The sequence below is a fragment of the Peromyscus maniculatus genome, chromosome 5 (genome assembly GCF_049852395.1).
Source record: "Peromyscus maniculatus bairdii isolate BWxNUB_F1_BW_parent chromosome 5, HU_Pman_BW_mat_3.1, whole genome shotgun sequence".
NCBI classification, from domain to species: Eukaryota; Metazoa; Chordata; class Mammalia; order Rodentia; family Cricetidae; genus Peromyscus; species Peromyscus maniculatus.
This window is the reverse complement of record NC_134856.1, coordinates 60,116,626-60,143,279: the sequence shown is the minus strand read 5'-3', so window position 1 is coordinate 60,143,279 and position 26,654 is coordinate 60,116,626. Positions and strand designations below refer to the sequence as shown.

At 49.3% G+C, this 26,654-nt stretch overlaps 1 protein-coding gene across 5 annotated transcripts in view; it reads left to right on the top strand.

Annotated features, from left to right (window-relative positions):
• The window catches only part of Sipa1l2 (signal induced proliferation associated 1 like 2), a 169,080-nt gene that overhangs the window by 129,344 nt on the left and 13,082 nt on the right, over nucleotides 1-26,654 (top strand). For 4 of the 5 annotated variants that reach the window (XM_076572339.1, XM_076572338.1, XM_042277877.2 and 1 more), the window contains exons 12-19: nucleotides 684-767; nucleotides 2,528-2,628; nucleotides 3,053-3,156; nucleotides 3,603-3,988; nucleotides 7,184-7,408; nucleotides 11,943-12,096; nucleotides 15,448-15,667; nucleotides 22,438-22,569. In XM_076572339.1, the coding sequence (XP_076428454.1) occupies nucleotides 684-767; nucleotides 2,528-2,628; nucleotides 3,053-3,156; nucleotides 3,603-3,988; nucleotides 7,184-7,408; nucleotides 11,943-12,096; nucleotides 15,448-15,667; nucleotides 22,438-22,569 (1,406 nt within the window). The remainder of the gene's footprint in view (nucleotides 1-683; nucleotides 768-2,527; nucleotides 2,629-3,052; nucleotides 3,157-3,602; nucleotides 3,989-7,183; nucleotides 7,409-11,942; nucleotides 12,097-15,447; nucleotides 15,668-22,437; nucleotides 22,570-26,654) is intronic. The other variant, XM_076572340.1, reaches the window with a different exon arrangement.

Genomic DNA, 26,654 nt, shown 5'->3' with positions numbered 1-26,654 from the left:
AGGAGACTTTTAACTTAACGTTAATTAACTCATCTGGGCTGCAAAGCCTCGTTACTTGAAGATCATGGGGCTTGTAACCCACTGTCCATGCTCTAAAGGCGCCCAGGCTGCAGGGCAAGGCCCACGGCCAGCAACACCTGAGCAGGAGTCAGCAGAACCTCCCTTAATTAAACAGTTTCAAGAATCACAGAGGAAACCAGAGTGACCCAGTTCCAGAGGGAATCCTGGCTAGCATTATCCCTATCAAGTGAGTTTTCACAAATATTTGGGAGAAGATCTGTAGAATTACATGTGGTGGCTGTGTGAAAGTCAGTGGATTTGCTGAATTCCAGCTTTGTTCTCTGCTGACCCAGACGTGGCTGGCATTAAGCTCCTTGTAACAGCTGTGAGTGCTGCTCTGCTGTATGCTCCAGCTGTGTCCCTGCTTCTGTCCTCTGGAGCTGTCATTGTGCCTCCATCTTCAGACAGCAGATGCCCACCTAACCACATCTCCTTCCTGGGATGGATTGCTGGTTCTTAGATGTTCTGTCCATGATTGGTTCCATTTCACATTGCAATGTGATCGATTGGCTCTTTGTCACGGACCAAGCGAATTTGTTTGTAACCAGCTCAAGTCAGACAGGTGGGCTGGCCTGGCGATGTCTGATGTCCACAACACTGCCACTGGTCTTTCTCCCTTGCAGAAGTTCTCCCAGCAACCAGTCATCATCCAGTGACCCAGGACCGGGTGGGAGTGGACCCTGGAGACCACAAGTGGGCTATGATGGGTATGACTCCTTCCTGCTTTTCTGTCTCCCCAAGGGAGCCTGTACCTATGCCTGGGATTCGTTCAAAAGCATTCCCTGTGTAGGGGTTGCATGGAAGACCACCTGAGGAATGTCAAGTAACAGGCACTTGCAGTAAGTGCCGGGCCCAGGCTAGGAAGCACCGTTTCTTTTGCTTGAATCAGCCTTGCACTATGGCCCAAGCTGGCTTCTAGTGTGACAGTCCACCTCTGTCAGCCTCTCAGGTGCTGGGACAGCGGGCGTGTGCCACCACATCCAGCTAGGAAACTCCATTTCTGTGGACATGATGTTCTCTAGTCTCCCTAAAACCCTGCTTTCTTTGTGACTTTGTGGAAATGACTTCTGAACACAAGAGTGAAGAGCTGAGGACTTTGTGGGTAGGATCTCTCAGAAAGTCCCCCTAACTTAAGTTGCTAGCAAGAGACAGCGCCTCAGAGCCAGAGAAATGAGGTTATCATTGAAGCATCTTCACTTCCTGTTGGAGAAGCCACCTGGGCAGTAGCCCTTGTGATTTGTGTCATATCCTAGGAGTCAGCAGTGTAGTTACAACTGGAGACCCTGTGGACACACACACACACACACACACACACACACACACACACACACACACACACTGACCTGACCTTATGGGGGACTCTTGAAGTGACCATACTGCAGCAGTCATGTCCTAGCTGTGCTCTGTGGTGACTCCAGTCCATCTGTGGTGGTCAGCATCTAGGCCTGTTTGTGAACAGAACAGTCCCCGATCCATGGAGGCCTCAAACTGGAGTGGACAGAAAATGTCTGTCCACGGAAGACCCCGACTGCAGGCAGTCATGGAGTCATGGTACTGTCTTCAGGTGCAGAGAAGAACTTGAGTCCAGGCATTCTGCTGTCCATTTTGGGCTTAGAAGTGGGCACTTGTTTCCCAGGTGACATGCTCGTCACCTTAGATGGCAGACAGAGCTCTCCCCAGCTAAATGTCAAGTGCCTTTTTGTAAATGAAGCTACACAAGGAGGGTGTTGTGGTTTGTTTTCATGTGAATGGAAACCCCTTGTATAGTTTAAGATCCACAGCATCCCTATGAATCAGACTGTAATACAAACACATTTTCTTCAATTCCTTTTCTTCTAAGATTCATCTTCCTTTTGCATGTTTCTGTAAGGCAAAGGCCATCTGGGTGGAATCTAGGTTTTCTTTTCTTTAAAAGTATTTCACTGGGCAGTGGTGGCGCATGCCTTTAATCCCAGCACTCGGGAGGCAGAGCCAGGCAGATCTCTGTGAGTTCGAGGCCAGCCTGGTCCACAGAATGAGATCCAGGACAGGCACCAAAACTACACAGAGAAACCCCGTCTTGAAATAACCGCCCCCCCCCCAAAAAAAAAAAAAAAGTCTTTTTTCAAATCTGTCAGTACCACATGCATTAGTCAAAAGAAAGACAGATCCCTGTGCTCCACATAGCTGGACGGCCTGCGTCCTCTTGCAGCTGACAGCATCTTCAGATGTTAAAGCCTGTCTGGCAGGCACTGTGTCAACTCCGAGTGAAACAGCATCTTCTCTGGAGACATCAGCCAGGATGCTGCAGTTCCACTGGCTAGGGAACTGTTTCTGCGGAGGGCTGCAGGCCTAGAGCGCCAATAGGTAGCCATGGCCTCTAGAGGAACCAAGAGCTATTTCGTGCCTGGCCCCTGCCGAAGCCGACAGCCCCGTCCTCCACTGGCTCGTGGTGTCATTTGCGAACAGCTGGACTCTTTCTCTGCAGGTGTCCATCCCCTCTCCTGCTCGAGCACCAGGGCCCGGGCCCTGGGGAGTGTGATGGAGCCAGGGAGCATGAGGACATCATAGAAGGAGGCAGGCTTCCAGGTAACACAGAACCCCCGGGGAACCGACCTCCAAGGCTCCCCTTGACTTGCACTTCTTCCCACTGTACCCACAATTCACTTGTCAGCCATAGTCAATAAGCTCTTCTGTGAGCTAGGCCAGAGGGCTTGGCTGATTCTCCCAGCATGGGAGCCAGTGCCTGTGGGTGGCCGGTTGGTTCTGGGGTGACTGAGTGGTTCTGGGGTGCCTGTGGTTGTAGTGTGGCTTCAGATGACTGTGGTTATAATGCCTGTAGAAATAGATCCTCTGTGGTGGTGGTTTTGCTGGCTCATGTATATCCATTGGTAACCTGTGAAGTTGTAACCTCCTTATCCTGCTCGATTGTTCCAAACTATCTGTTAGATTCCTGTTTTTCTTCCTCTTACAAACATTGGAAATTGGGGGTTCAACTCTCTTTATGTCACAGAAACCAAGTGGCATGGCCCACCTTCCAAAGTCCTGAGTGCCTATAAAGAAAGAGCCCTGCAGAAGGATGGAAGCTGCAAAGACTCCCCCAACAAGCTATCTCATGTAAGTCGTTTGCATATGACCAATCACTCTTCTAGCCAGGACTGGTGTATGTCAGCACATAGCAGGTGGTAAAACATGCTTGTCCACAGTGCGCAAGAACATAGGATGCAGTGCAGTACACAGCAGGGCTGCATATGGTGGCTCCGTGCTTGAAAGTGTGAGGTGCAGCTCAGCACCTAAAAGAAAATAGACTGGCATCCTGGGAAACAAAAGGGAGGCTGACCACTATTACACACACACACACACACACACACACACACACACACACACACACACACACACACACACGACTAAGCTATTGTGGAGAAAAGCCATGTTTCTGTCGACAGCACCAGGAGCACACAGAATTCAACCCAGGCCTGGCTGTAGCCTAGTGTTTGGGGAGGGCGGTGCCTAGGGGTTTACCCAAGGGGTTTAGGCCATTGTCTGTCTGTCTTCTTCTCCAGATCGGGGATAAGAGCTGCTCCAGTCACTCCAGCAGCAACACTCTCTCCAGTAACACATCCAGCAACAGCGATGACAAGCATTTTGGGTCAGGGGACCTGATGGACCCTGAGCTGCTGGGACTGACCTACATCAAAGGCGCCTCCACGGACAGTGGCATCGACACCACGCCGTGCATGCCAGCCACCATCCTTGGCCCCGTGCATCTGACGGGCAGCAGGTCCCTGATCCACAGCCGAGCCGAACAGTGGGCCGACGCTGCTGATGTCTCAGGAGCCGATGATGAACCTGCCAAGATGTATACCCTGCATGGCTATGCCTCTGCCATCTCCACCAGTGCTGCGGAGGGCAGCATGGGTGACCTCAGTGAGATCTCGTCTCACTCCAGGTGAGCCAACGTGGGCCATGGTGCACCTGCTCCTGCCTGGAGCAGTAAGGATGGGGCCTGAAGCTGGCTTCTGCTGACTTCCCGACTGTCTGACCTCCCAGGGAGCTTTTGCCTCCAAAACTCTGTTATGGGGGCATACATGTTTAGTCATGTCCTAGTGATCTTATTTTCCCTTTAAATTTGAGGGTCATGTCACTTCTCTCTCCCAGCTCAGCCTGTGACCCTGATATCTTTTGATAAGAGCTGCAAGCTGGATGATCTTCAGTGTTTATCAGCCATGTCCACCCTGCAGGCCACCTGTATCTCAGGTTAACTGTGAATACAGCATAACTCATTTATAGATACAACATCATCTCACCGTGTCTGTCAGAAATCATTTGGGGACCCTGGGAAAGGGAAGGCAGAGCAGTAGGCTCCTCATCCGGGACCCACCCCAGCCCCTTGTGAACACCAGCAAACCATCCCTGCCTCTGAAGCCTGGTGACAGGCCAGGCTTGAAGTTTCTTGTGTGACTATTAATATACAGCTGGAATTTTGGTTTGGGTTCTACGTATGAGTATGTGCACATAGTGTAGTGCCTGCAGAGGCCAGAAAAGGGAGTTGGATCCTCTTGAGCTGGAGTTATAGGCAGTTGTAAGCCATCTGGTGTGGGTGCTGGGAACCAAACTCAGATCTTCTGGAAGAACAGTAAACATGCTTAAATGCTGAGCCATCTTTCCAGCACCCTGTTGGGATTTTTAAATGAAGAGTTAGCTGACTGGGCTTGATGGCCTATAATACTCAGGCTAATCAAGGCTAGTCTGGGACATATACTCAGTTAAAGGTCAGCTTGGACATTTTAGTGAGATTCTGGCTGAAAATTAATTGATTTGTCTGTGAAATAGCTCAAGGCTCTGGTGAATAGCTCAGTGTTGGGGGTGAGAGGGAGCTAAATATAAGGGAATTGTATTCTAAATATAGATGGAGAATACATGCCTGTGTGTGGTTTTGTATTCCTGCTTGACAGACATCTATATATATTTGTTTAAAAACTGATCATCTTAGTTGTCTGCATTCTCTTCAAAGACTCAGAGAAGAACGTGTGTGTCATTGTGTCTGTGGCTGGGATTTAATCAGGCAGTGTGACTTCCACCGACATTTGCACTGGGCTCTGGGTCACCCCCTGGCTTCTCGGAGCTTCCAGCCACAGAGCAGGACTGGACAGACCATAATGGGTTTAGTCTTAGGACTAGGACTGATAGGCATGTCCAGGAGGTGGGGCCTGCCCGCTCTCAACAGGCCTGTGCTCCTGAGCAGTGCTCCTGAGCAGTGCTCCTGAGCAGTGCTCCTGAACAGTGCTCCTGAGCAGTGCTCACAGTCCTCCCTAGAGCTCCCCACCCCCGCCCTCCCTTGGACATTGCTAAAGGACAGTGGCTCCCATGAGTGCTATGCATAGTGGGGTAAAAGGACACCCTCATCGGTTCATTTAACCAAGGGGAACTTTCTGTGTCACTTTGCCTCATGTAACCCCAACATCTTGAACTGTTGAGGCTCAGCTTGGCCAAGTGACATTGCCCGACACTGGATTCCCTGTATTTAGCCTCCATGTGACAGCCTTTCAGACTGTGAGCATTTTCCTCATGGCTAAAACCGATTGCCACCTGCAGGCCCTGGTCCTTGCTGTTCCCAGGTGAGAAGGGCTCTTTCTAGTGTATTCAGAAGGCACAAGTCTCCCCGAGAAGTCCCTGTACCAGCTAGATTCTTTTCTCCTTGCTGGGATAAAGTCCGTAACAAAGGCCACTTAAGGAGAGGGGTTGCTTTTGTCTCGTGGTTGAGGGGTGCGGTCCATCATGGTGGGGGGATGATGACATAAGAACAAAGCCCCTGTCCCAGTGCCTCTGCAGTCCGGAAACAGACAAACGCTGGTGCTCGGCTCACTTTCTCCTTTGTAATCAGCCCAGAACCCAGTCTGTGGGATGGTGCTGGCCACATTGAGGGTGGGTCTTCAACAACCCTCAGGCTCACCTGTCACCTCAGAGAGTCCAGATCTAGTCAAGTTAACAAGTTAAAATCACATCGCCCCACCCACATGTCTTCTCACCTGTCCTTGGCTTTGAAGTACGGTGGCTGAGGGTGGCCCTGCTGAGGACAGCTGGAGCCTCTGCTGGGGGTGGGCTGCTGAGCCGTGGTGACATTCACCACGCCAAGGGACGACAGGAGTGGAGCCCAGAACCGGCTCCTGGTTTCCAGGGCCGAGGGAACAGAGGGTGTGGGGATTGTGTGCCGAGTAGACATCCTGACTGCTTCTTACCGGTTCTGTTTAAGAAAGTAAGTTCAGTGCTAGATGACATTGTATTCAGGGATCACGTGACTTCTACTCCCGCGATGAATCCCACCCTCTTCTCAGAAGCCGGTAAAAGTTGGCCATTCTATAAAAGCTACCTTGGGGTCTTGCAGCCCTGTAACATCTTTTCAAAGTTCTGAACACTTGTAAGAAACCGGGTGTCAGGAGTCAGGAGACCCTCGGGGATTCTGTATGGCAGCGAATTCTGTGTTCCTGCCAAGTGAGATCTCCTTGGACACCGCCTTCAGTGCGCATGCCTTTCATAGGTAGAGGAAGAGGTGGTCGAAGGGATTTTCTCAAATACCTCATCTATTGATATGGTAGGTTAGGAGGTTAGAAAGTCCATGAGGAGCTGCTTGAAGCTCCTCATCGGCCTTAGGTTTTTCTACCTATAATGAGACTGAAGGCACGGACATCTGAGGTGGAATTTTAGGCCCTGAGCGGCCCTGCTACCTGCCTGCCTGTCTCTCGCTGTAGTATTTCCCTCCAGTTCTGTTTCTGTTGTTGTTGTTTGGGGTTTTGGTTTTTGGTTTTTTCGAGACAGGTTTTCTCTGTGTAGTTTTGGTGCCTGTCCTGGATCTCGCTCTGTAGACCAGGCTGCCCTCAAACTCACAGAGATCCGCCTGGCTCTGCCTTCTGAGTTCTGAGATTAAAGGCATATGCCACCCCCCACCACACACACAGTTGTGTTTCTCATGTTGTTCCTGCCAGAAGAGAGCCCACATGTGAATGTGGGGAGCCTCTGTACAGGGGGCTTCGCATCCAGCAAGATGTGTGGTAGAGAGGTTGCCCTGCCTTCCCAGCCCAGGGCCAGCTCTGACCACAAGTCCCTCTGTGTCTGACGGTGCCACCACCTTGGTCTCTTTCCGCAGTGGCTCTCACCATTCAGGAAGCCCCTCTGCTCACTGCTCCAAAAGCACTGGGTCTCTGGACAGCTCCAAAGTCTACATCGTTTCCCACAATAGCGGTCAGCAGGTACCCGGGGCTGTGGCAAAGCCTTACCACAGACAAGGGGGAGCAAACAAGTATGTCATTGGCTGGAAAAAGTCAGAAGGCAGCCCACCACCTGAGGAACCTGAAGTCACTGAATGTCCTAGGTAAGTGGCTTCTTGTTACATCGACAGCTGCATTCCCTTACTCCCTTCCTACCATAGGAAGCACAGTTTCTAGAAAAGGGCAACCGAGAAATCCAAGAAATGTGTTTCAAACTGTGTGTGTGTCTGTCTGTCTGTCCTAGTAAAGGCTACTGTTGCTGATAAAGCACCATGACCAAAGCAAGTTGGGGAGGGGAGGGTTTATTTGGCTTGTAGAAAGTCAGGACAGGAACTCACACAGGGCAGGCACCTGGAGGCAGGAGCTGAGGCAGAGGCCATGGAGGGGTGCTGCTTATTGGCTTGCTCCTCGTGACTTACTCAGCCTGCTTTCTCCTAGAACCCAGGATCATCAGCCCAGGGTTGACCCCAACCACAGTGGGTCTACCCTCCCCATCAATCACTAATTTAAAAAAAATGCTCTACAGGCTTGCCTATGTCCTGATCTTATAGAGGCATTTTCTCGGTCGAAATCCCCCCCTCTCAGATGACTATAGCTTGTGTCAAGTTAACATAAAACCAGCCAGCACAGTGTGTGTGTGCGTGCACGTGCACATTTGTACACAGTCGTGTGGAATCCAGAGGACGACTTCTGAGGATAGTCTTCAGGCACCATCTACCTTTCTCGAGACAGGGCCTGTCATTGACCTGGAACTCACCGTGTAGGTGAGGCTGGCCAGCCCCTGAGCCCCAGTGATCCTCCTGCCTCCACTTCCCCAACCCTGGGATTACAAGTGCAGATCACCTTGTTCAGCCTTTTACCTGGGTGCTGGGGGTGGAGTTCAAGTTCATGCGCTTACAAGGCAAACATTTTACCCACTGAACCATCTCCATTCCCCAGCCTCTGTTCTGAACTCTTTAAATGTTGGCATCTGTGCTCCTCTCTTTGAAGTCTTCATTTGATGATGGTGATGATGGTGACGGTGGCGATGACGTGGAGAGGGTTGCCATGGCGTGTGACCAGAGGTCAGAGAACGGCTCTGTGGAGTTGGTTCTCTCTGTCCGCCGTAAGGGTTCCCGGGATTGACTTAGACTGTCCAGCTTGCACTTTGAGATGGCAAAGCCCTTTGCCTGATGAGCATCTCTCCGTCTCTCCAGCCCTTGACTTTTATATGTTAAAAAAAAAAATGTAAACTCTGCTGTTTTTGATTCTTTATCCAAAAAGCTGCCTGCAGTGGAGTCATGGTGACAGCCGGCCATGGTGCGGGCATAGACTCTGTGGTAGCTCAAGGCCAAGGGCAGCATGAGTTCCACAGTCAGAAAACATAAAAGCAAAAACACTTTACCTGATTGTTTTGTAGGACTCTTGAGCTTTGATGGGCAGGTGGGGGAGAATACTTGGTGTGTGTAAGAGGAGGAAAAACTGAAGGTTTGACATCATCCAAGAAAATCTTCACAAGCAGATCGTGTGCTCTGCTCTGTGAGCTTGCCATGGTGTAGGCATGGGCTGGGTGTGCCTGTGAATGCACAGCTTATGGGAGGGCGCAGAGACTCTTAAAGGAGACACTTCAGAGTCAAGGTTTAGTTTGTGAACTAGCACTGACATCTGATAAAATGATCCCATATTAAACCAACTGTCATGCTTATAGTTTCTAAGTTGACCCTTGTGTTAGTGCTTAAACTGTCCCTGGAATCCTGGAATATAGAGAATTCTGTCAATTTGTTGCAAAATGTTTGAGAAGGACATTTCTACTGTACCTTTCACATAACTGCTAATGTTAGGAAAACGTTTGGGTATTCTGTCATGCATGGGTGTTCTGTCATACATCTTCTGGGTACTTCATGAAATTCATCCCAAGCCTTTTATAAATTCCAGAAAGCACTGTTGGAACCCTGATAGGTGTGGCACAGGCTCTGTGTGTGTTTATGAGTAGGCCCATACTGATGTCAAGGGAAAGGGGCCATACAGGAGTGTTGAGGGGAGGGGGTTGGCATCCCTGGGGAACAACTCCACACATACTAGTTGGGGCCCAGCATGTCTCTGCTGCAGTCCCTCACCTAAGAAATCTTCCCAGCCCGATGGCATGAGGCAAGTGGCATTCTCCCGTGTGTATGCTCAGGCATGTGTGAGAGGGAGGGAGGGCCTGTGGAGGCCGGTCATCCTGCCCCCACTTCCTAGGACTTGAGCCCAGAGTGGATATGTCAGGTCACTGTGTCAGTGTAGGAACACAGCCCCACGTGTGTGTTCACATGTCAGGAATAATTGTTGAAGGCACCTCCCCCAGGTTCTAAGGAAAGACATCCATACAGGACTGCAAGGCTGGATTTTGAGTCCTGTCAGAGTACCACCTACCAGGTCTCTGTAAGAGCCATTCAGGAAGCTGCCAGGCAGCCACGAAGCTAGCACTGCTGTGAATTAGGCACTGGCAGTACCCCACTGTGCATAACATCAAACCTCAGTTTGCATTCTTTGGGAGAAGTTCATAGCTCCGAAATTACCAGTGGGCCTGGGAGTTGGCTCAGCAAATGAGGTTCTTGCTGGACTCCCACACCTATGTAAGAGGTAGGAGTGATAGCATTCACCTGTAACCCCAGCTCGGACAGGTGAAGACAGGTATTCCCAGGGATCCCCAGGCAAAACAGTGAGCTTCGGGTTCAGCAAGAGATCCTGTCTCAAAAACTAAGATGGGGAGCTACAGAAAAAGACATCTCAATATCAGCGCCTGACCTAAACCTTCACACACACAAATGCTGCATAGACATGCATACACCACCAGAAAGGAAGGGAGGAAGCAAGGGGGATCACTAGTTACTTTAAAATTGTGTTATAGAGCCTTCTGTGATGGCTTTTGCCCAGAGTATCCTGTTTTTAAAAATAATATTAGCAGAGGAGCAATTGTGCCTGGTACTGAGTGTGGCCCTGCTTCCTGCCAAACAGCCTTCTGAGCCTACCCAGGCAGCCCCGCCCAGGTGGGCTCTTCTTTGCACCTTCTGGATACTTCCTACATGCATATATGTCCACACATTCAGACTAGGGGTCATCCAGGGTCCCTGTATAGTCACAGTGACCAGCACAGAATAAACCTTTGGAGCATATTTATGGCACATCGTTGAACACATTTTTTCCAGAATTAGTTTAGCAGAGAATACTGGTGATTCTTATCCCATGGAAGCCAGGAAGGTCTGGAGATCTACTGCCCCAGCCTGTCTGTTCACAATGTCAGCATCACCTGAACTTCAAGGTGGAGAAAGACAAGCAGAAAGCCACAGAGAATTTCCCACAAGGCTTAGTCACTATGGACAGGCCCTGGTATGTTCCTTCCTCTCACTCCCCCATGAGCCGTCTCTCTGTGATGAGGTAGCATTTCACTGGAACAGGCATATCAGTGCCACACTGACCTGAGGGTCACCCTCTAGTTCCCTGCTGTGGGCAGCCAGTTCCTGGGCCTGATGTTTACAGTTGTGCAGCACAGATCATCCAGCCTGATTACCCTGAGTCCCCGAGAGTGTCTGGCTGCTCAGATCATGTTTTGACCACAGACCTTTCCAAAGTAACTCCCCAGTCTCTCATGGAAAGGACCTGAGCACAGTAATTCAACATGGCAGGCATTTGTAGCTTATACATACATCTTCATATCCTTGTAATTAAGGAAGACAGTGGCTTTATTTATCCAAACAGCTTTGTTAAGTCACCAATAATAAAACCTGCTTAGCTCATGCCTCAGCCATTTTCTCTTAAAACCAGGCCACCTGGGGCACCCTTCTCTCTTTGGCAGCCTTGGGGTCCTGCTGTCTGGCCTCAGGGAGGTGCGTGTTGCTACAGTTTCTAATGGTGTCTCATGATTATGGAAGCTACTTTCTGACATAATTTAGGAGTGAAGTGTGCCTTGTTTTAAAGTTGGTAGTGTTTTCATCTTGGAATTAGTAGATCTGAGTTGTCTATGAATTATTTAGAAATCTAACTATATTTAAGCTCATTTCAGATGTGAGATGATGTTGGGATGGCACATACACACAACTACAGTGAACTGCCAAAGCTGAGAACCCCCCTGTGTTTGTGTGTGTGTGTGTGTGTGTGTGTGTGTGTGTGTGTGTGTGTGTGTGTGTACCAGAGAATAACCTTGGCCGATATGCCTCAGACTCTACCCACTACTGTGATTGTTTGTTTGTCTGTCTGTCTGTCAAGATGGTTTCTCTGTGTAACAGCTCTGGCTGTCCTAGAACTCACTCTGTAGACCAGGCTGGCCTCGAACTCACAGAGATCTGCCTGACTTTGCCTCCGAAGTGCTAGGATTAAAGGTGTGTGCCACCACCACCCAGACCCACTGTGATTTTTGAGACAGTGTCTGTCACTGGCCTGGAGCTTGCTGATTAGTCTAGACTGGCTGACCAGTGAGCCCCTACGGGTCTGCTTGCTCTGCCTTCCCAGTGCCAAGCATACCACCATACCTGACTTTCTTTTATCTGGGTTCTGGGAGATGGAACTCCGGTCCTCATCCTGGACTGTCTCCTCAGCCTTCAAATGTTTCCTGACCACCAAGGGGTGTCTCCTAGGTAGGCCACAACTCCTCTGAACCTATGTTCTGGATTATTCCATCAGGATATATGGCGAGATGGACATCATGTCCACAGCCACTCAGCATCCAGCAGTGGTGGGAGACTCTGTTTCGGAAACTCAGCATGTCTTATCCAAAGATGACTTTCTGAAGTTGATGCTTCCTGACAGCCCCTTAGTGGAGGAGGGAAGACGGAAGGTGAGTGACCGTGAGGGCTTTGGAGTCACCAGGAACACTTACAGTCAGTCTGAAGCAACTGCGGGATGCTCGTGGTACCTCTCTCCACAAGCTTTTCTGTGGTCCCACCAACAGTCCAGGACAGAGTGCAGGACAGAGTGGCCATTGCCACTGCCACAGTTGTCAGGTTTGGGTTTGGGAATTTTGTTTTTTAAAGACAGGGTTCCTCTGTGTAGTCATGGCTGTCCTGGAACTCGCTCTATAGACTAGGCTGACCTACAACTCAGAGATCCGCCTGCCTCTGCCTCTTGAGTGCTAGGATTAAGGGTGTATGCCACCACCACGCAGGCTTGGTTTTTGTTTTGCTTTTTGCTTTGTTTTCATTTTAGTACTGAGGCTGGAACTCCAGGGCCTTGCACACTCTAGGCAAGAGCTGCAGCCCAGCTCTGCAATTCCTTCAGAGAGCAAGCAAGCCTGAGGAGGCTAGGGTGGGGAGCATGGTGTTCTTGAAGGTGCTCTGAAAGCCAGGCAGGCTCCCCTGAGGTCTTAGCTCCAGCTATGACCTGCTACATGAACACAGGCAAGTGGCCTTTGTGTGCTGATGTTAAAAAAAATTAGGACAATAACTATGCTAGGAAATGATACATAGGAGCGGCCTAACACAGTGTCTAGACAGCTGGAAGTCAAACCTCAGCCACACTGCTTAACTCACCCAGGACCTCCGGTCTGTACTCTGTCCAGGTCTTCCTGGGAGGCCGTCTGTTCCAGCAGTGGAGGGGGGTTAAATTCCAACCCCATCTACCAAACCTTGTTTTCTACCAGAGTTGCACAGCTCAGAGAGACAGTACTTTCTCATCCTCATGCTCAGCAGCACATTCTTAAGAAAAGAATGCACTGGTCTTTGATTGCTTTCCTCAAGTTCGTTCTCTCTCTCTCTCTCTCTCTCTCTCTCTCTCTCTCACACACACACACACACACACACACACACACACACACAGAGGGAGAGGGAGAGAGAGAGAGAGAGAGAGAGAGAGAGAGAGAGAGAAGCCACTTTTAAAAATAATGCACAATTGGAGCTACCAAGATGGCTTAGCAATTAAAGGTACTTGCTGCTGAGCCTGATGACCTCAGTGACCCTAGGACCCACATAGTAGAAGGAGAAGGTGTACTCCCCCTAGTCATCCTCTGACCTCCACCTCTGTACCATGGCAGATAGGAGCCCTACACACAATAAATAAATGAATGCAACAAAACAGTTCTTAAAATAATGCAAAGTATTGCCGGGCGGTGGTGGCGCACGCCTTTAATCCCAGCACTCGGGAGGTAGAGCCAGGCGGATCTCTGTGAGTTCGAGGCCAGCCTGGGCTACCAAGTGAGTCCCAGGAAAAGGTGCAAAGCTACACAGAGAAACCCTGTCTCGAAAAACCAAAAAAAAAAAAAAATAATAATAATAATGCAAAGTATTAAAAGCCTAACTAAGTTTCGCCAGTCACTTCTTTTTGCAGTAACTGAGACTCGGCTGGTAGAACGTGAAGCATGTACTAGTTTTTGGAACTAGAAGAGAACGCCTCTCTCACTTGCAATCCAAGCTTCTTTGGGTTAAGTGGGAAAGTGAGGCATTTCCTGGGATGGCCGTGAGCACTTCCCATTGTGAACAGCACACAGTTAGCGGTCTTGTGTTCTCAGAGCAGCACCATCAGGCACTACCCTCCCCTCCCCGTCCCCATCCGCTTTCATCTTAGCGTCTGCACTCAGCTGTAAAGAACTTGCCGGGGGTATGAAAAGGGAATCAATCCCACCAGAGTGCCTCACGATGAGCCTTGTTCTTAAAGCTTGTGTCAGATCCCAGTTAGGGGACTGTATGTGCTTGGGTTCAAGGGTAGATGACTCCACAGCATGCAGCGTCTCAGGATGGGTCAACTTGTGCCTGATGTGTGTGTTTTCTTCAAAGATAATCACTTCCTTTTCCCAGTACAAGTGAGTGTTACAGTTCACACATAGCAGTTGCATTCTTCACTGGAAAGGCCAGACAGAGTGAATAGAACATGGGCAATCGAGAGATTTCTAGCCTCCTTGCCACATCCAGAAATGTTAATGTCCACTTCTTTCTGTACTAGAAATGAGTGTTCTAGAAATGGTATTTACATGAGAGGAAGGTGGTTCAGTATGCCAAGGAAGCCATGGAGAGTGAAATCGGGCCTGACTTTGTGTGAGTCCTTGCTTTAGTTGGGGTTTGTTTTACTGTGTCTGAGAGCTAACACACAGGGATGTTAGTGGTTTCCCTAGAGTTGGTTGTCCTACTTTCATTTCTCTTGCGGTTATTTTTTCTTTAAGAAAGCAACTGAGAAGAGAAAAGGATTTATTTCATCTTGCAATTTCAGATTACAGCCCATAAATGTGTAGAAGTCAAGGCAGGAACTTAAGACAGCTAGCTGGTCACATCACATCCACAGACAAGAACAAATAGAAGTGGGTGCATGTGTGCTTGCTTGTGCACAGCTCAGTGTCTCCACGCTACTGCATACAGTTCAGGAGCCCGTGCCTAGGGAATGGTGCTGCCCACAGTGGGTTGGGTCTTCCCTTATCACATAGTTTAAGACAACCTCCCACAGACATTCCCACAGGCTAACCCAGAGTAGACATTTGAGACACTCTTCCCAGTGATTCTAGACTCTGTCAGTTGACAAAACTGACCCTGGCAGTACTTTTGTCCCATGGATTATAATTCAGTTTCCAACGATTATAATAGACTTTTGCACGTGGTAATGTTTAAGTGGACAGTAGAATTTACTGGTTTTAAACTACTTTTCCTGAGCCCATTTATATGGCTCAGCAAATGTCAGAGTTCAGAATCAGTTGAGTTAGACTCAGTTGAACCTCCCTACTGTCAATTGCCTAATATTAAAATGTAGTCATTTCCAATTACCATCAAGCCACGGTGTGTGCTTTTGTGAATAGCAGTTGTCTGAAATGGCGACCTTGTTTATTACCAGGAGCACTTGCCTCTCTACGGTTCCATTTAACATTTCAGAATTAATAAAACTGTACATGTCTAATTTGTACTAGTATTTCACAGAATGTCAGAGGAGGGAACTCTGAAGTCTAGGCACGATACAAGACTCAAGGAAGCCACTCCCATAGCAAAGTCAGACAACTCTAACTACATATGTATTGTGGGTGTTTTATTAGGTTTTGAGATGGTCTTGGTATGGTAGCCTAGACTTGCTTGTAACTTGCCATGTAACCCAGGTTGGCCTTGAACTCTCAGCAGTCCCCCTGCCTCAGCTTCCCATGTACTGGGGATTATAGGTGTGCACCACTACTCCTGACACCTTCAGATTGTTCACGTCCTTTGCTTTGCTCAACCCCTAGTTTTCGTTCTACGGGAACCTGTCTCCAAGGAGGTCGTTGTACCGAACGCTGTCCGATGAGAGTGTATGCAGCAACCGGAGGGGCTCTTCCTTTGCCAGTTCTCGAAGCTCCATCCTGGACCAGGCCCTGCCCAACGACATTCTGTTCAGCACCACGCCACCCTACCACAGCACGCTGCCTCCAAGGACCCACCCCGCTCCCAGCATGGGGAGCCTACGGAGTAAGTGGAGGCCCGGCCACCCTGGCTGCCTGGGTGGGCACATGGGACACCTGTGGGTTCACGTGCTCTTCAAGTTGAATATCCCCAGTGCACATGTGGAATCAGGTGTCAATTGTTTGGCACTATTTTCTCTGTCTTTTAACTCATTTTCAAATAGCAAAAGTGCAAGGTGGTTTACATTAGATATTATTATCAAATCTTGTTTTTGCTTTCCCTCTGAAGGAAGCGATGTGTAAAGCCTAACTTCTGCACAAAGCACAGTGGCATGGAGCAAGTTTCAGGTCATGTCAAGCCTTCCAGCCCTCCTTTTTCATGGTCCCAGTAGCAGGTGGTAGCAGGGGTGGTGGGGGTGGGAGACCCAGCTCTGGCTTTATGACCCCCTGCATGTCATCTCTATTTCCTTGTGCCCCAGCTCACACCAGTACCCTGGTCACAAGTCAAGCTGATGATTGCCAGATCAAATTTTAAAACTCTAATTATTAGTGTCTGTGTGTGTGTATTGTATGTGTATGTGGAGGTGAGGGTGGGGGACAGGGTATCTTACTGAACCCAGAGTTTGCCGTTTCCGCTGTCCTAGCTGGCCAGCGCGTCCCTGGGATCCGCTTGGGTCCTCTGCTGGCATGCGTACATCAGCATGTTTGTCCTTTACATGGGTACTCGGGTCCCAACTCAAGTCCTCACGTTCGGACAGCAGGTATTGTACCCGCTGAACCAGCTCCCCGGTCTCAGCGTGTTAGGTTTTGATACTTTTTAAATGTTAATTTCTGCGCCCTTGCCCCCATTCCTATTTTACAGAAAAGATAACAGTTTTACCATAAATTTATATTCAGGTTGTTTTTTAAATTTCATCATAAAAAGAACCATCTTTCGAGCTAATTCAACTTCTGCAGCATATATAAACATCCCAAGTTATCTGACATAAGGCTTCTAATAATGTTTAACAAGCTTGGAAAGAACCTCATCTTGTGCAGTGCGTAATGTATTTCTTCAGGAGCATGGTACCCTGTCTGCTGTAAAATCTCTGACTTTCTCAATGGCAGGACAAAAGTTCAGGCAGACACATTTATTACGTTCCTCTGTGTTCCTTTAAATGGCATAACCACGCATCCTCTTTTGAGACAGGGCCTCATGTAGCTCAGGATGGCCCATTAAGTGTGTCTTAAAAGCTTTTGTGAAGCTACTGAAATTCTGTTTTATGCCCTTCCTTTTTCTGTTTCCCAGGGTACAAGTGGTCTGTGTTGCTGGGTTTTCCATTCAGTCCTTTTTGTTTGCCTGTGAAAAAATGCATAGTTTTTTAGCTTCAATTTCTTAAAATAAATAGTAATAGTAATAATTATAATAATAATCAACTTCACTTCTTAAACAGGTTTTGGGTTTCATAGGATGAGCAGAACATACTGTAGCTCCACACACTCCCTGCTCCTGGAAGACTCTTCCCTTGTCAGTGCGCGGCTGCCCTCCCCCACCCCTCCACAGGCAGTGTGGCACTTTGGTTACAGTTGAGCCCACAGGTGCGTCGTTGTCAGCAGGCCGTAGTTCACGCTTTAGGTTCCACTCTGCACATGCTCTGCACAGAGATGGTCAGTAGCATGTGTCTGCCTCGGCAGCATCGTACAGATCAGCTTCATGGCCTTCAAAAGCCCGTTTCTTGAATTTCCCTCCTGCCCTCTCACCGTACAAACCTCATGTCCTGTAGTGACTTGTAGCTGGAATATGTAGCCGTTCATGCTGGCCTCTTTCTTAGCGTCAGCAGTTAAAGTTCCTCTGTGCCTTTTCTTGTCTCTGAATGATAGATAGTCCATGCTTTCTTTGGATTCATCATATATGTCCACAGTACCAAGGCATACTGAGAAAAGAAGCACGATGTTTGTACCATGTTCTTGTTTCTTCTTCTTCTTCTTCTTCTTCTTCTTCTTCTTCTTCTTCTTCTTCTTCTTCTTCTTCTTCTTCTTTTTTGTTTTTGTTTTTTTTTGTTTTTTCGAGACAGGGTTTCTCTGTGTAGCTTTGCGCCTTTCCTGGAACTCACTTTGGAGACCAGATTGGCCTCGAACTCACATAGATCCGCCTGCCTCTGCCTCCCAAGTACTAGGATTAAAGGCGTGCACCACCACCACCCAGCCTCTTGTCTCTTCTTTATATGTCCTTGCTATTAAGTGCAATCTCATAAAACACTCATTTGGTAATATGTCTCCTCAAGCCTTAAACTGCTCAGAACTCTACAGTAGTAGAAGTACTAACTATAATGCGTAACTGGATGTAAATAAGAAGCCTTGAAATAACATGTAATGACTTACCTTCTCCAAACCTCTGATTCCCTTCCGGCTGCTCTGAATCTTAAGCAGCCAGGAAGATGCTAGTTCCTGGTCCATGACCACCTCTGATACTTGTGTGACGGTTTCCATCTGTCCCCTGAGAATCCATTCATCCAGTGCTGTCCTGGTTGTTGCACAGACCCCGACCCCCAAAGGGACACAGCCCCCTGAGAATTGGCAGCATTCTGAATTGCTGCAGTGTGAGCTCTGACCCCCAGAAGCAGTCTTTCAGTGGTGAACACAAAAGAGCACTTGCCCAGGAGTACCTCTTAGATTCTCAAGAGACAAACATTGTGTCACATGACACAATGTGTCCATGTGATGTCTTCTAGCTTGGGTAGCTCTTTGTGTCAGATGGAGCCAACCTTTTGACATTGGGATTCACTATTGTCATCTATAAAGTTCACATTCAGGACCCATTTAGTTGATGCTGTCAGGGTGGCCCCTTAGCATTTGTGATAACACCAATAAAGTCAGACATAGTCAGGATGGTGGAGGGATATTAGGAATCCACAAGATTGGTGTCCAGGGCTAAAGAACATGCTGGATGGGCAACAGGGCCTAGACACTAGACACCCTAAAATCTAGGTCCTCATGCAGTGTGGGCAGAGATAATTAAGCAGAGAAATTGCATGGTTCTGTCCAGGTGAAGCTGATGATTGTCCACTTGTACCCAGAAATGTGTTCAGGCCAACTAGGCCTCCTTCTGTTCTTCACCTCTTCGGGGACCCCCAGGAAGTACCCCTATTCTAATTTTATATTTCTCTCTTCTCTAAGTGTACCATCTTATCTGACCTGACTGTAACATAGCACAGGCCCTCCTGGCTCTGTGAGGAGCCAGATGCTGTTCTGGGAGTCAGTCACATGCTGTAGGTTCTGCAGCTGTGCCCAGGGAGCTGGTGGCCAGGGAGCTAGTCAGTGCAGTCACCTAGCTGATCACTTTCTGAATCTCCTGAGGCACCCCAAGGCTTTGAAGATTGGATTTGAAAGGATAGCTTTGGGTAGCTATGACAAGGGAGTCTTTTCCAGAAGCCATCCATCTTGGAGAACGGAACACATACAGAGTGTAATATCACAGGCATAGTGGAGACTCCTTCCCACCATATCCAAACCCACCAGACCACGGACAGTGTTTATCTCCCGTCCCTGGCTCCTCATGGGTCCTCACTGGTTCCACCATCCTCTGACATGGTGACTGTGCCTGCTGGCTTCCCAGTGTCACATCCAGTAATGCAGGCAGAGGTGTGTGTCAGTTAAAGACGTAACAGATTGCTGCTGGTTTGAGTCTTTGAACAAAAAGAATTTTAAAAGGCTGATCTTATTCTTAATTACCTCATTTCGACTCAATGGAAGAAAAATAACGTTAAGTGTGCCAGATTTTGATTATTGGAAAAGGCACATGTAGCTCCTGGGTTGTCTGTAAGACAGCCACAGCCTAAGGCTCTCCCTGCTCAGGTCAGGTCAGGTTCAAATCTCCCCACACTCATCCCGAGCTTTTATGCCAGTAGTGTGTCAGCTGTCTGCCAGCTCCCCCTTGTCACTCGGACCTCAAGCAAGCGTCGCCTCCTTAGACAGGCAGGACTCCTTCTCCCGGCACATCACCTAGCCTGTCTTTTTCAAACGATTCAGGAAGCCCAGTGTGTGTCTGTCTCCTAGTGACAGTGCCCACGAGCGGAGCCCCAGCAGTGTCACGTCTGTCCCACTCCTGTGATGTGATGGAGCAGCCACTCTAAAGACAGCGCTGGAGGCCCAGCCAGAGGGGACTTCTCACGCAGTCTCCTCCACGTGCTCCTCGGTTTTGAATCTGCAAAAGTTCCTTTCACCGTGGAAGGGGCCTTGGCCCTGAGCAGCTTTGCATGCTGTCTCCCACCCTTGGCTCCCTGCATGGCTGGGAGCTGGGGGAGATGAGGGTGTCTGCCCTCGCCTTGGCTTATGCAGGGCACCTGCTGAGACCCCAGTGCCACTTGGTGGTGACTGCCCTTGGGTTCTCGTGTGAGCAGACTCTAGGGCTGACTAAGTCACCCCTGTCTGCACACCCAGTCTCTCTCATCTGCCCCTCAGCCCCAGGATTCTTAATCTGTGCCTTGCCTCGGAAACAGCTTGAATTTTTAGCCCAAGACTGCCAAGTGGTTGTTTCATTGAGTAATTGGGGGAGTGATCTTTCCACTGGAGGGTGTTAAATTAACTCTCACCCCACCTTCTAAATCAGAACCAGCCACACTGTCCTTCTCACTCTCACGTAGCCCTCCAGCCCTCCTTTATCATGCCAGCCAGCCACTGTCCCTTTCATTCTGCTAACAGACCAGCCACTGTCTTCTTCCTAGTACTGGCCAGTGGCCCCTCCAAGGTACCCCAGAGAAGGCCTCAGAAGAGGGACCCAAAAACCTCTCTCTCCCAGCTCCTGCTCCAGCCTTTGCTGCTGGCTTTCCTCTTGACAATGGCAGAGCGCAAGCATGAAGTGCTGTTACTGTAGAGATGTCCAGGGAGAGGCCGCCATGGTGTCCCCTCAGTGGAGACTGGGAACACATTGGCAGACATCACTACTCCTCAGCGTGGTCTCCTGGAAACAGCACTGATTGGTGTCACTGTCACTGAGAGCGGTCTGCATTTGTGGAGTGGGAGCAGGCTGTGGGTGTCCTTCAGGGCCACGTGTGCAGAATGATGTCTGTCCCATTCCAGATGCCAGCCCCTCACAGCTTCCCAGAAGGATGGAGGTGCAGAAATCACAGGTGCATTTGCTTAATTACGCCCCTGAACTTAATTGCAGGTTCCGCCGGCCAGGTGGCCATTACTTTGATTGGTCTCATTAGTCAGACGCGGCCACAAGCAGCTGCATGCACTGCTCTGGGCAGGTTCAGAAAAGGCACTTTGAAATCGTCCGGTCAGGCCCTGTCAGAGTTTCTTCTCAGATGCATAACGAGTTCTTAACAATGAGTGTTATTAATGTCCTGAGCACTTAAGGAGCTGCTGCGAGAGCTTCGGGAGAAAAGGAATGGTGGGAAAACACACGTGCTCTGCTGACAGAACTGTCAGGCATTCCAGGAAGCGAGGACGGGCCCGGAGGCTTCCGGTGCGGCCGTAGTAGGGCTATCCTGTGAAGTCGGAAGAGTGGGCCAGCAGCCACATCTGCACATAGGTCTCGAAGAGACATCCTTCCTTTTTCTAATCTGTTCACTGAGGTAGCCCTCACCACATTTGGGTCTGTAATGTCTGCCATTCAGCTTTGCTGACCTTGTTCCTCACACTTTGGAAATCATCAGAAAAGAGATTGCTACCAGCCTGCTTCAAGGCAGTGTGAGGGTGGAGGCATTTTTTAAAGGGGGGCAGCCACCCTGAGGAAACAAGAGCTTCTCCCAGGCCTCAGAAAGCTTCTGCGAGAGAGAGTGTAAAGTGAGGATGCTCTGCAAGGCTCCATGCTGACCGCCCCTGCTTGCTCACTGCCATCCAGCGGGTCTCGTGTTGGCTGTTTATGACAAACCTCCATCTCTTTGGGGTGGTTTAATGTGCCCTATTTTAGCAGGACATGTTTTCTACGGTTTCCTAGGCCCCTTTGTGAGAGATGATGGCAGTACCTGTGCTATAACTAACTCAGTGGCGACTGTGACATTCACGCCATGACTGAGTAGGGACATGCTCTCTGTGCTGTGACTGACAGACCTACTCACTGACTCTCTGACCCTGGAAGGATCAGCAGTGCTGTTGGCTGTGACTGACTGGCCCTGCAGGGACAATGGTCCCTATGCAGGGACTGATGGACCAACAGACAAACAGGCTCTAGGGAGGGTCTAATGGTACCCATGCTGTGAGTGGCTGGCTGACTCCCTGACACTGTGTGGGCAGCAGTGCCCATGCTCTGACTGGCTGACTAACTGTCTGTGAGGACAATGACTAGTGGAATGACAGGCTGACTGACTCCAGACAGGGAGTGGGGTGCTTATGCTGTGACTGACTGCGTGAGAACAGTGATAACCACGCTGTGACCTAACTGACTGGCTCTGTGTGGGGAGCAGTGTTCATGCTGTGACTGACCATGTAGACAGTAACTAATGGATTGACAGACGACCATACTGGGGACTGTGGTGCTCATACTGATGTACTCCGTGGGATCTATGGTACCTATGCCGTGACGAACCAACTGACTGATGCCCTGTGAGGGTGATGGTGCACGTGCTCTGACCGACTGGCTGGCTGGCTGACTATCTGGCTGGCTGACTGTCTGGCTGGCTGGCTGATTCCCTGTCTGGATGGTAGTCCCCATGCTGTGACTGACTGACTGATTCCCTGTGAGGGTACCCATGCTGTGACTGACTGGCCTTCTGACTGACTCTCTTTAAAGGCAATGGTACCCATGTTCTGACTGACTGACTGATGCCAGACTCTGGGGACAATGATACCCATGCTGTGATTCTGGGTGGAGACAGACTGACTGACTTACACTCTGATTTTGTTTCTACTCAGATGAGTTCTGGTTTTCCGACGGGTCCTTATCGGATAAATCCAAGTGTGCAGATCCCGGCCTGATGCCGCTACCAGACACAGCCACAGGGTTAGATTGGTCCCATCTTGTGGATGCTGCACGAGCGTTTGAAGGTAAAGATTCACCCACACCCCAGGCCCTTCTGTGTGTCCAGGGAGCATGCTCCTGCAGGACCTATACTGCAGCTTAGGAACACATGTCTATGTATTGGATCATCTGGCAAATGTTGAATGCTCTGCCCATCTTTGAAGATGAAATAGGAGAAGACTTGGTTCTAAGGAAGCATCTAGATGTGGTCAAGTCACTTGGTGAAATCAGTGCTAGGCAAGAGATTTCAAGCCCTAAATTCTGCTCCAGATACTAGCTCCCCCCCCCCCATCAGACAAGCCTCTTTTCCTCTTTGGCTCCGTTTCTCTGTGTGTAAAGCATGCATGGTTGCCTAGCTCCCTCTCTCTCTGTCCTTAAAGCACACTAAGGTGACATGGGAGAGAACTCTCAAGAGGCCAAAGCTGCCAAGTTTGGTAGGACGAGCAGGTGCTGACTTAGTGCCAGTACAGAAGACTCTGACAGGATTGTGTGCTCTGGCAAGTCCCTCTAGCTGTGTGGGCCTCGGCTTCTTCTCACCCTGTGGAGCAGTAGGTCAGTAAACTGGAGAGGGTCAGTTAAGCCTGTGGGTCAGTAGGTTAGTTAAACTTGTGGATTGGCAGGCTGCAGAGGGTCAGATAAGCCTGTGGGTCAGTGGGTCAGTTAAGCCTGTGGATTGGTGGACTGCAGAGGTCAGTAAAGCCTATGAATGCATGGGATGCATGGGCTGCGGTGGATCAGTTAAGCCTGTGGGTCAGTAGGCTGCGGTGGTCAGTTGAGCTCCAAGAGCCCTTCTGGCTGCCATACTGCTTTTGATCACCACTGCTGCTGTGACTGTCTGGTTGAAGCTGCCGCCTGGGGAGCAGCACGCTTTTCCAGCTCATGGGGAACTGTCCACAAAGTACATGAAGAAGCTGCTTCCCATTGTTTGGACCTTGTGTGGTGCGGGGCCACAACTCTTAGAGCTTTTGCCGTTTACTACTGGTATTATTTTTCTCACTGTTGTGACCAAGCGCCTGCCAAGCCATGGCCTGCGGGAGGACAAACCTGCTTTAGCTCGTGGTTTGAGAGGCACCAGTGAAGGCACGCTGGTGGGCAAGCCGTGGGAGTGGGCAGTGGGTACTCATTCACATCACAGCAGACCAGGAAGTGGGGCCGCCTACAGACTTCATCCAGCATGATCCCACCTTCCCCAGGCATCATCCCAGCTGGGGAGCGGGTACTTGACACATTAGCCCATGAGAAGACTCTACATACAGGCTCTGACAGTGCCACATTCTTTGTGCTCCTGCCTCTCCCAGTGGATGAACTGATGCGGGGTCGTTTGATGGGCTGCCTTGCCTTCTGCCCACTGTGAGGCTGTCAGGGCCTTCCAGCCTTAACAGAATATGCTGTCCCCAGGGCTCAGAGCCTCCACTGGCTCCTGACACCTGTCAGTTGCTTGTGGCCCCACCTTACTACCTGTGACATCTAGCTACAGAAGACCAAGGTCTGCTGCTGTAACCCTGCCTCTCCCCTTGTGACTAACCTGCCAGAGAGGCCTTCTTTATGCCCATGCCCCTGGGGTGCGAATCTGCCAGTGGAGGAGTTTACTTTTGAGACAGGACAGCTGACAGCTGACAGGGGACACTTGTGCACGAGTGCATCACCCCTTCTGGAAACAGTCTGGGTAGTGTCCTAGTATCCGTGTGCTCGTTTGTTTCCCTGTCAGAAGCTGCTAACTTTGGAGGGGTAAAGTGTCTTACTGGATTCAGACTTCAGCCAGCATCCATACTGGACAGTCGACACATCTGAAAATGGGGTTTTGAAAATAGAATTTATCAGCCTGTTGGAGTGAAACATCAGTGTAACTGTTTCCTCTGGGTTGGTGATCTTAAATCGGCCTCATCAGATTGAACCCAACAGCATTTTCTCATAGAAGAAGGGTACTCAAAGGACCCTGATCTAAGATTTCCATCCCCACGCCCTCTTACCCAGCTGCATGTGGCCTTTTGGATAGAGCGTAGAAGGCAGAAGGATGTGGGTGGGGCTTTTCAGTGATGCAGCTCTTCAAAGTCACCCCCACAAACTCATTGGTTCACCGTGCTGCCCTTGAATGGACTCTTTTCTTTGGTTTGTGGGTGCTGTCTACATCTGGGATGAATAGATGTTCCTTTCCATCTCCTCAGGAAAACTCACACAACAGACACCACAAGTCTTACTTATAAAATCAAAACAGGAATTCCTCCCTGGCAGTCATGTGTTCCACTGACTTGTTTATTCATCCACCAAAAAGCCATGTCATCTTCATTGAGCTAAAGCTTAAGGTCTTAGATTTTGTTGTGTTATTCAAGAGTAGAGCTGAGGCACCAAATTCATCGTTCCCTCCCCCCATTACAACTGTTTGATATGTTTAACTATGATTAGTATGAAAAATGGGGGGTGTTACTGTGACCACAGATACGTCACCAGGAAGCTTGCCAATGAGCGTGCCTTCCAGAGGGCAACATTCCCAGACCTCGCTGACCACAGGCAGCGAAACAATTCATCAGGAAAACTAGAGGTGAAACTCAAGATCTGAACTTTGGAGATGTGTGAAATGTCACTCTAGTAACTGCCTAAGAAGAATTAAGGAATATGATGGTTCTCTTTTTTATTAGTGAATAATGATGAAAAGAGTGCTACGTGTTAAGTATTTGCCCTGTAGCCATAAAGAGTAGTGCTTAGAGAAATATACAATGCTTTAGAAACATTTTAATGGGAAAATTGCTTGTGGCTCTACCTTACTACCTGTGACATCTGGCTACAGAAGAAAATTAACTTAACTGTACTTCAAAAGATTCCAGGAAGCTGCACAGAGGAGCTAGGGAGGACTGCTCAGTGGGTAAGAGCACTTTCTGTGTAAGTGAAAGGACCTGAGTTCAAATCCCCAGCAGCTACATCAAAAGCTGGACATTGACTGTGCATGCCTGTTATCCAAGGGTGACATTGTGGGGTGGGGCAGAGATGGGCTTGTCCAGGGGCTTGCCAGCCAGCCAGTCTAGCCAAAATGACAAGCTTCCAGTTCAGTGAGACTCTGTCTTGAGCCAATAATGTGGAAGAGTGTGAGAGAGGAAAACAACTGATGTCCTCCTCTGGCCTCTGTGAGCATGGGTGTGCACACTCATGTGCATGCAGCACATACACAGACAAATAAAATAAAAGATGAAATCCATTTTAAAATTCAACAGCAGATAAAATATCAGTGTATAAATTGACGAATAATCAGTTTTTCTTTGAATATTGATTAACATTTAGCAGATATGATCCCAAACCATAAAAGTGCATGAGCAAGACGGAATTAATGGGAGAGAGAAGGTTACCGGAGCTGCAGCAGACCATTGTCCCCTGGAGAAGACACAGCTCTGTAAGACCTCCCTCTGGCTTGTGTCATGAGACCTTGTGGTGCTTTGGAGTCTTGCTGTCCCCTGCAGAACGCAGACGTGGCCAGCCCAAGCCACCAACCTAATGAGCTGGTTTCCAAGACAGACCTTGGCCAGGCCTGTCATCCCAGCTACTTAAAAGACTGAGCAGGAAGAGAACAAGTTCAGTGCCTGCCTGGGCAGCAGAACGAGATCCTGTCTCAGAAAGTGCAGGGCCCGGCATTCGACATGCAGTATAGACAAAAAACAGAGCTTGGTTCCCTAGGGTGCTCAGTACACAGTTCCCCAGTGTCAGGAATTAGCTGAGAGGCTAAAGGGAACCTGTCACCAGACAACCTAGAGATGGCAGCCCACTGACAGTACCTTAGCTGACTCCTGGTGGGGCTCTTACTCAACACAATACTCTTGGTACCTCCTTCATCTTCATGGTGGGAACCCAGGCATCTGACACGTTCTGTGGCTTCTGCTGGGCTGCTTCCATTTGCACTGAATACTGGGTGCCACCTCTTCCCACCCCACCCATCATTCCTCCACATTTTATCATTATATATTCTCTGGGTGGCACTAAAGAGAGATTAAAAGAAGTTATTGAGGAATGTCAACTACATAGGAATAAACTTCATGGTGACATAATTGAGTATTTATTGCAAGAAAAAAATGGGGGATGAGGAACAAAAGCCCAGAGTGCAGAGGTCATTGAAAAGCCATTCGAG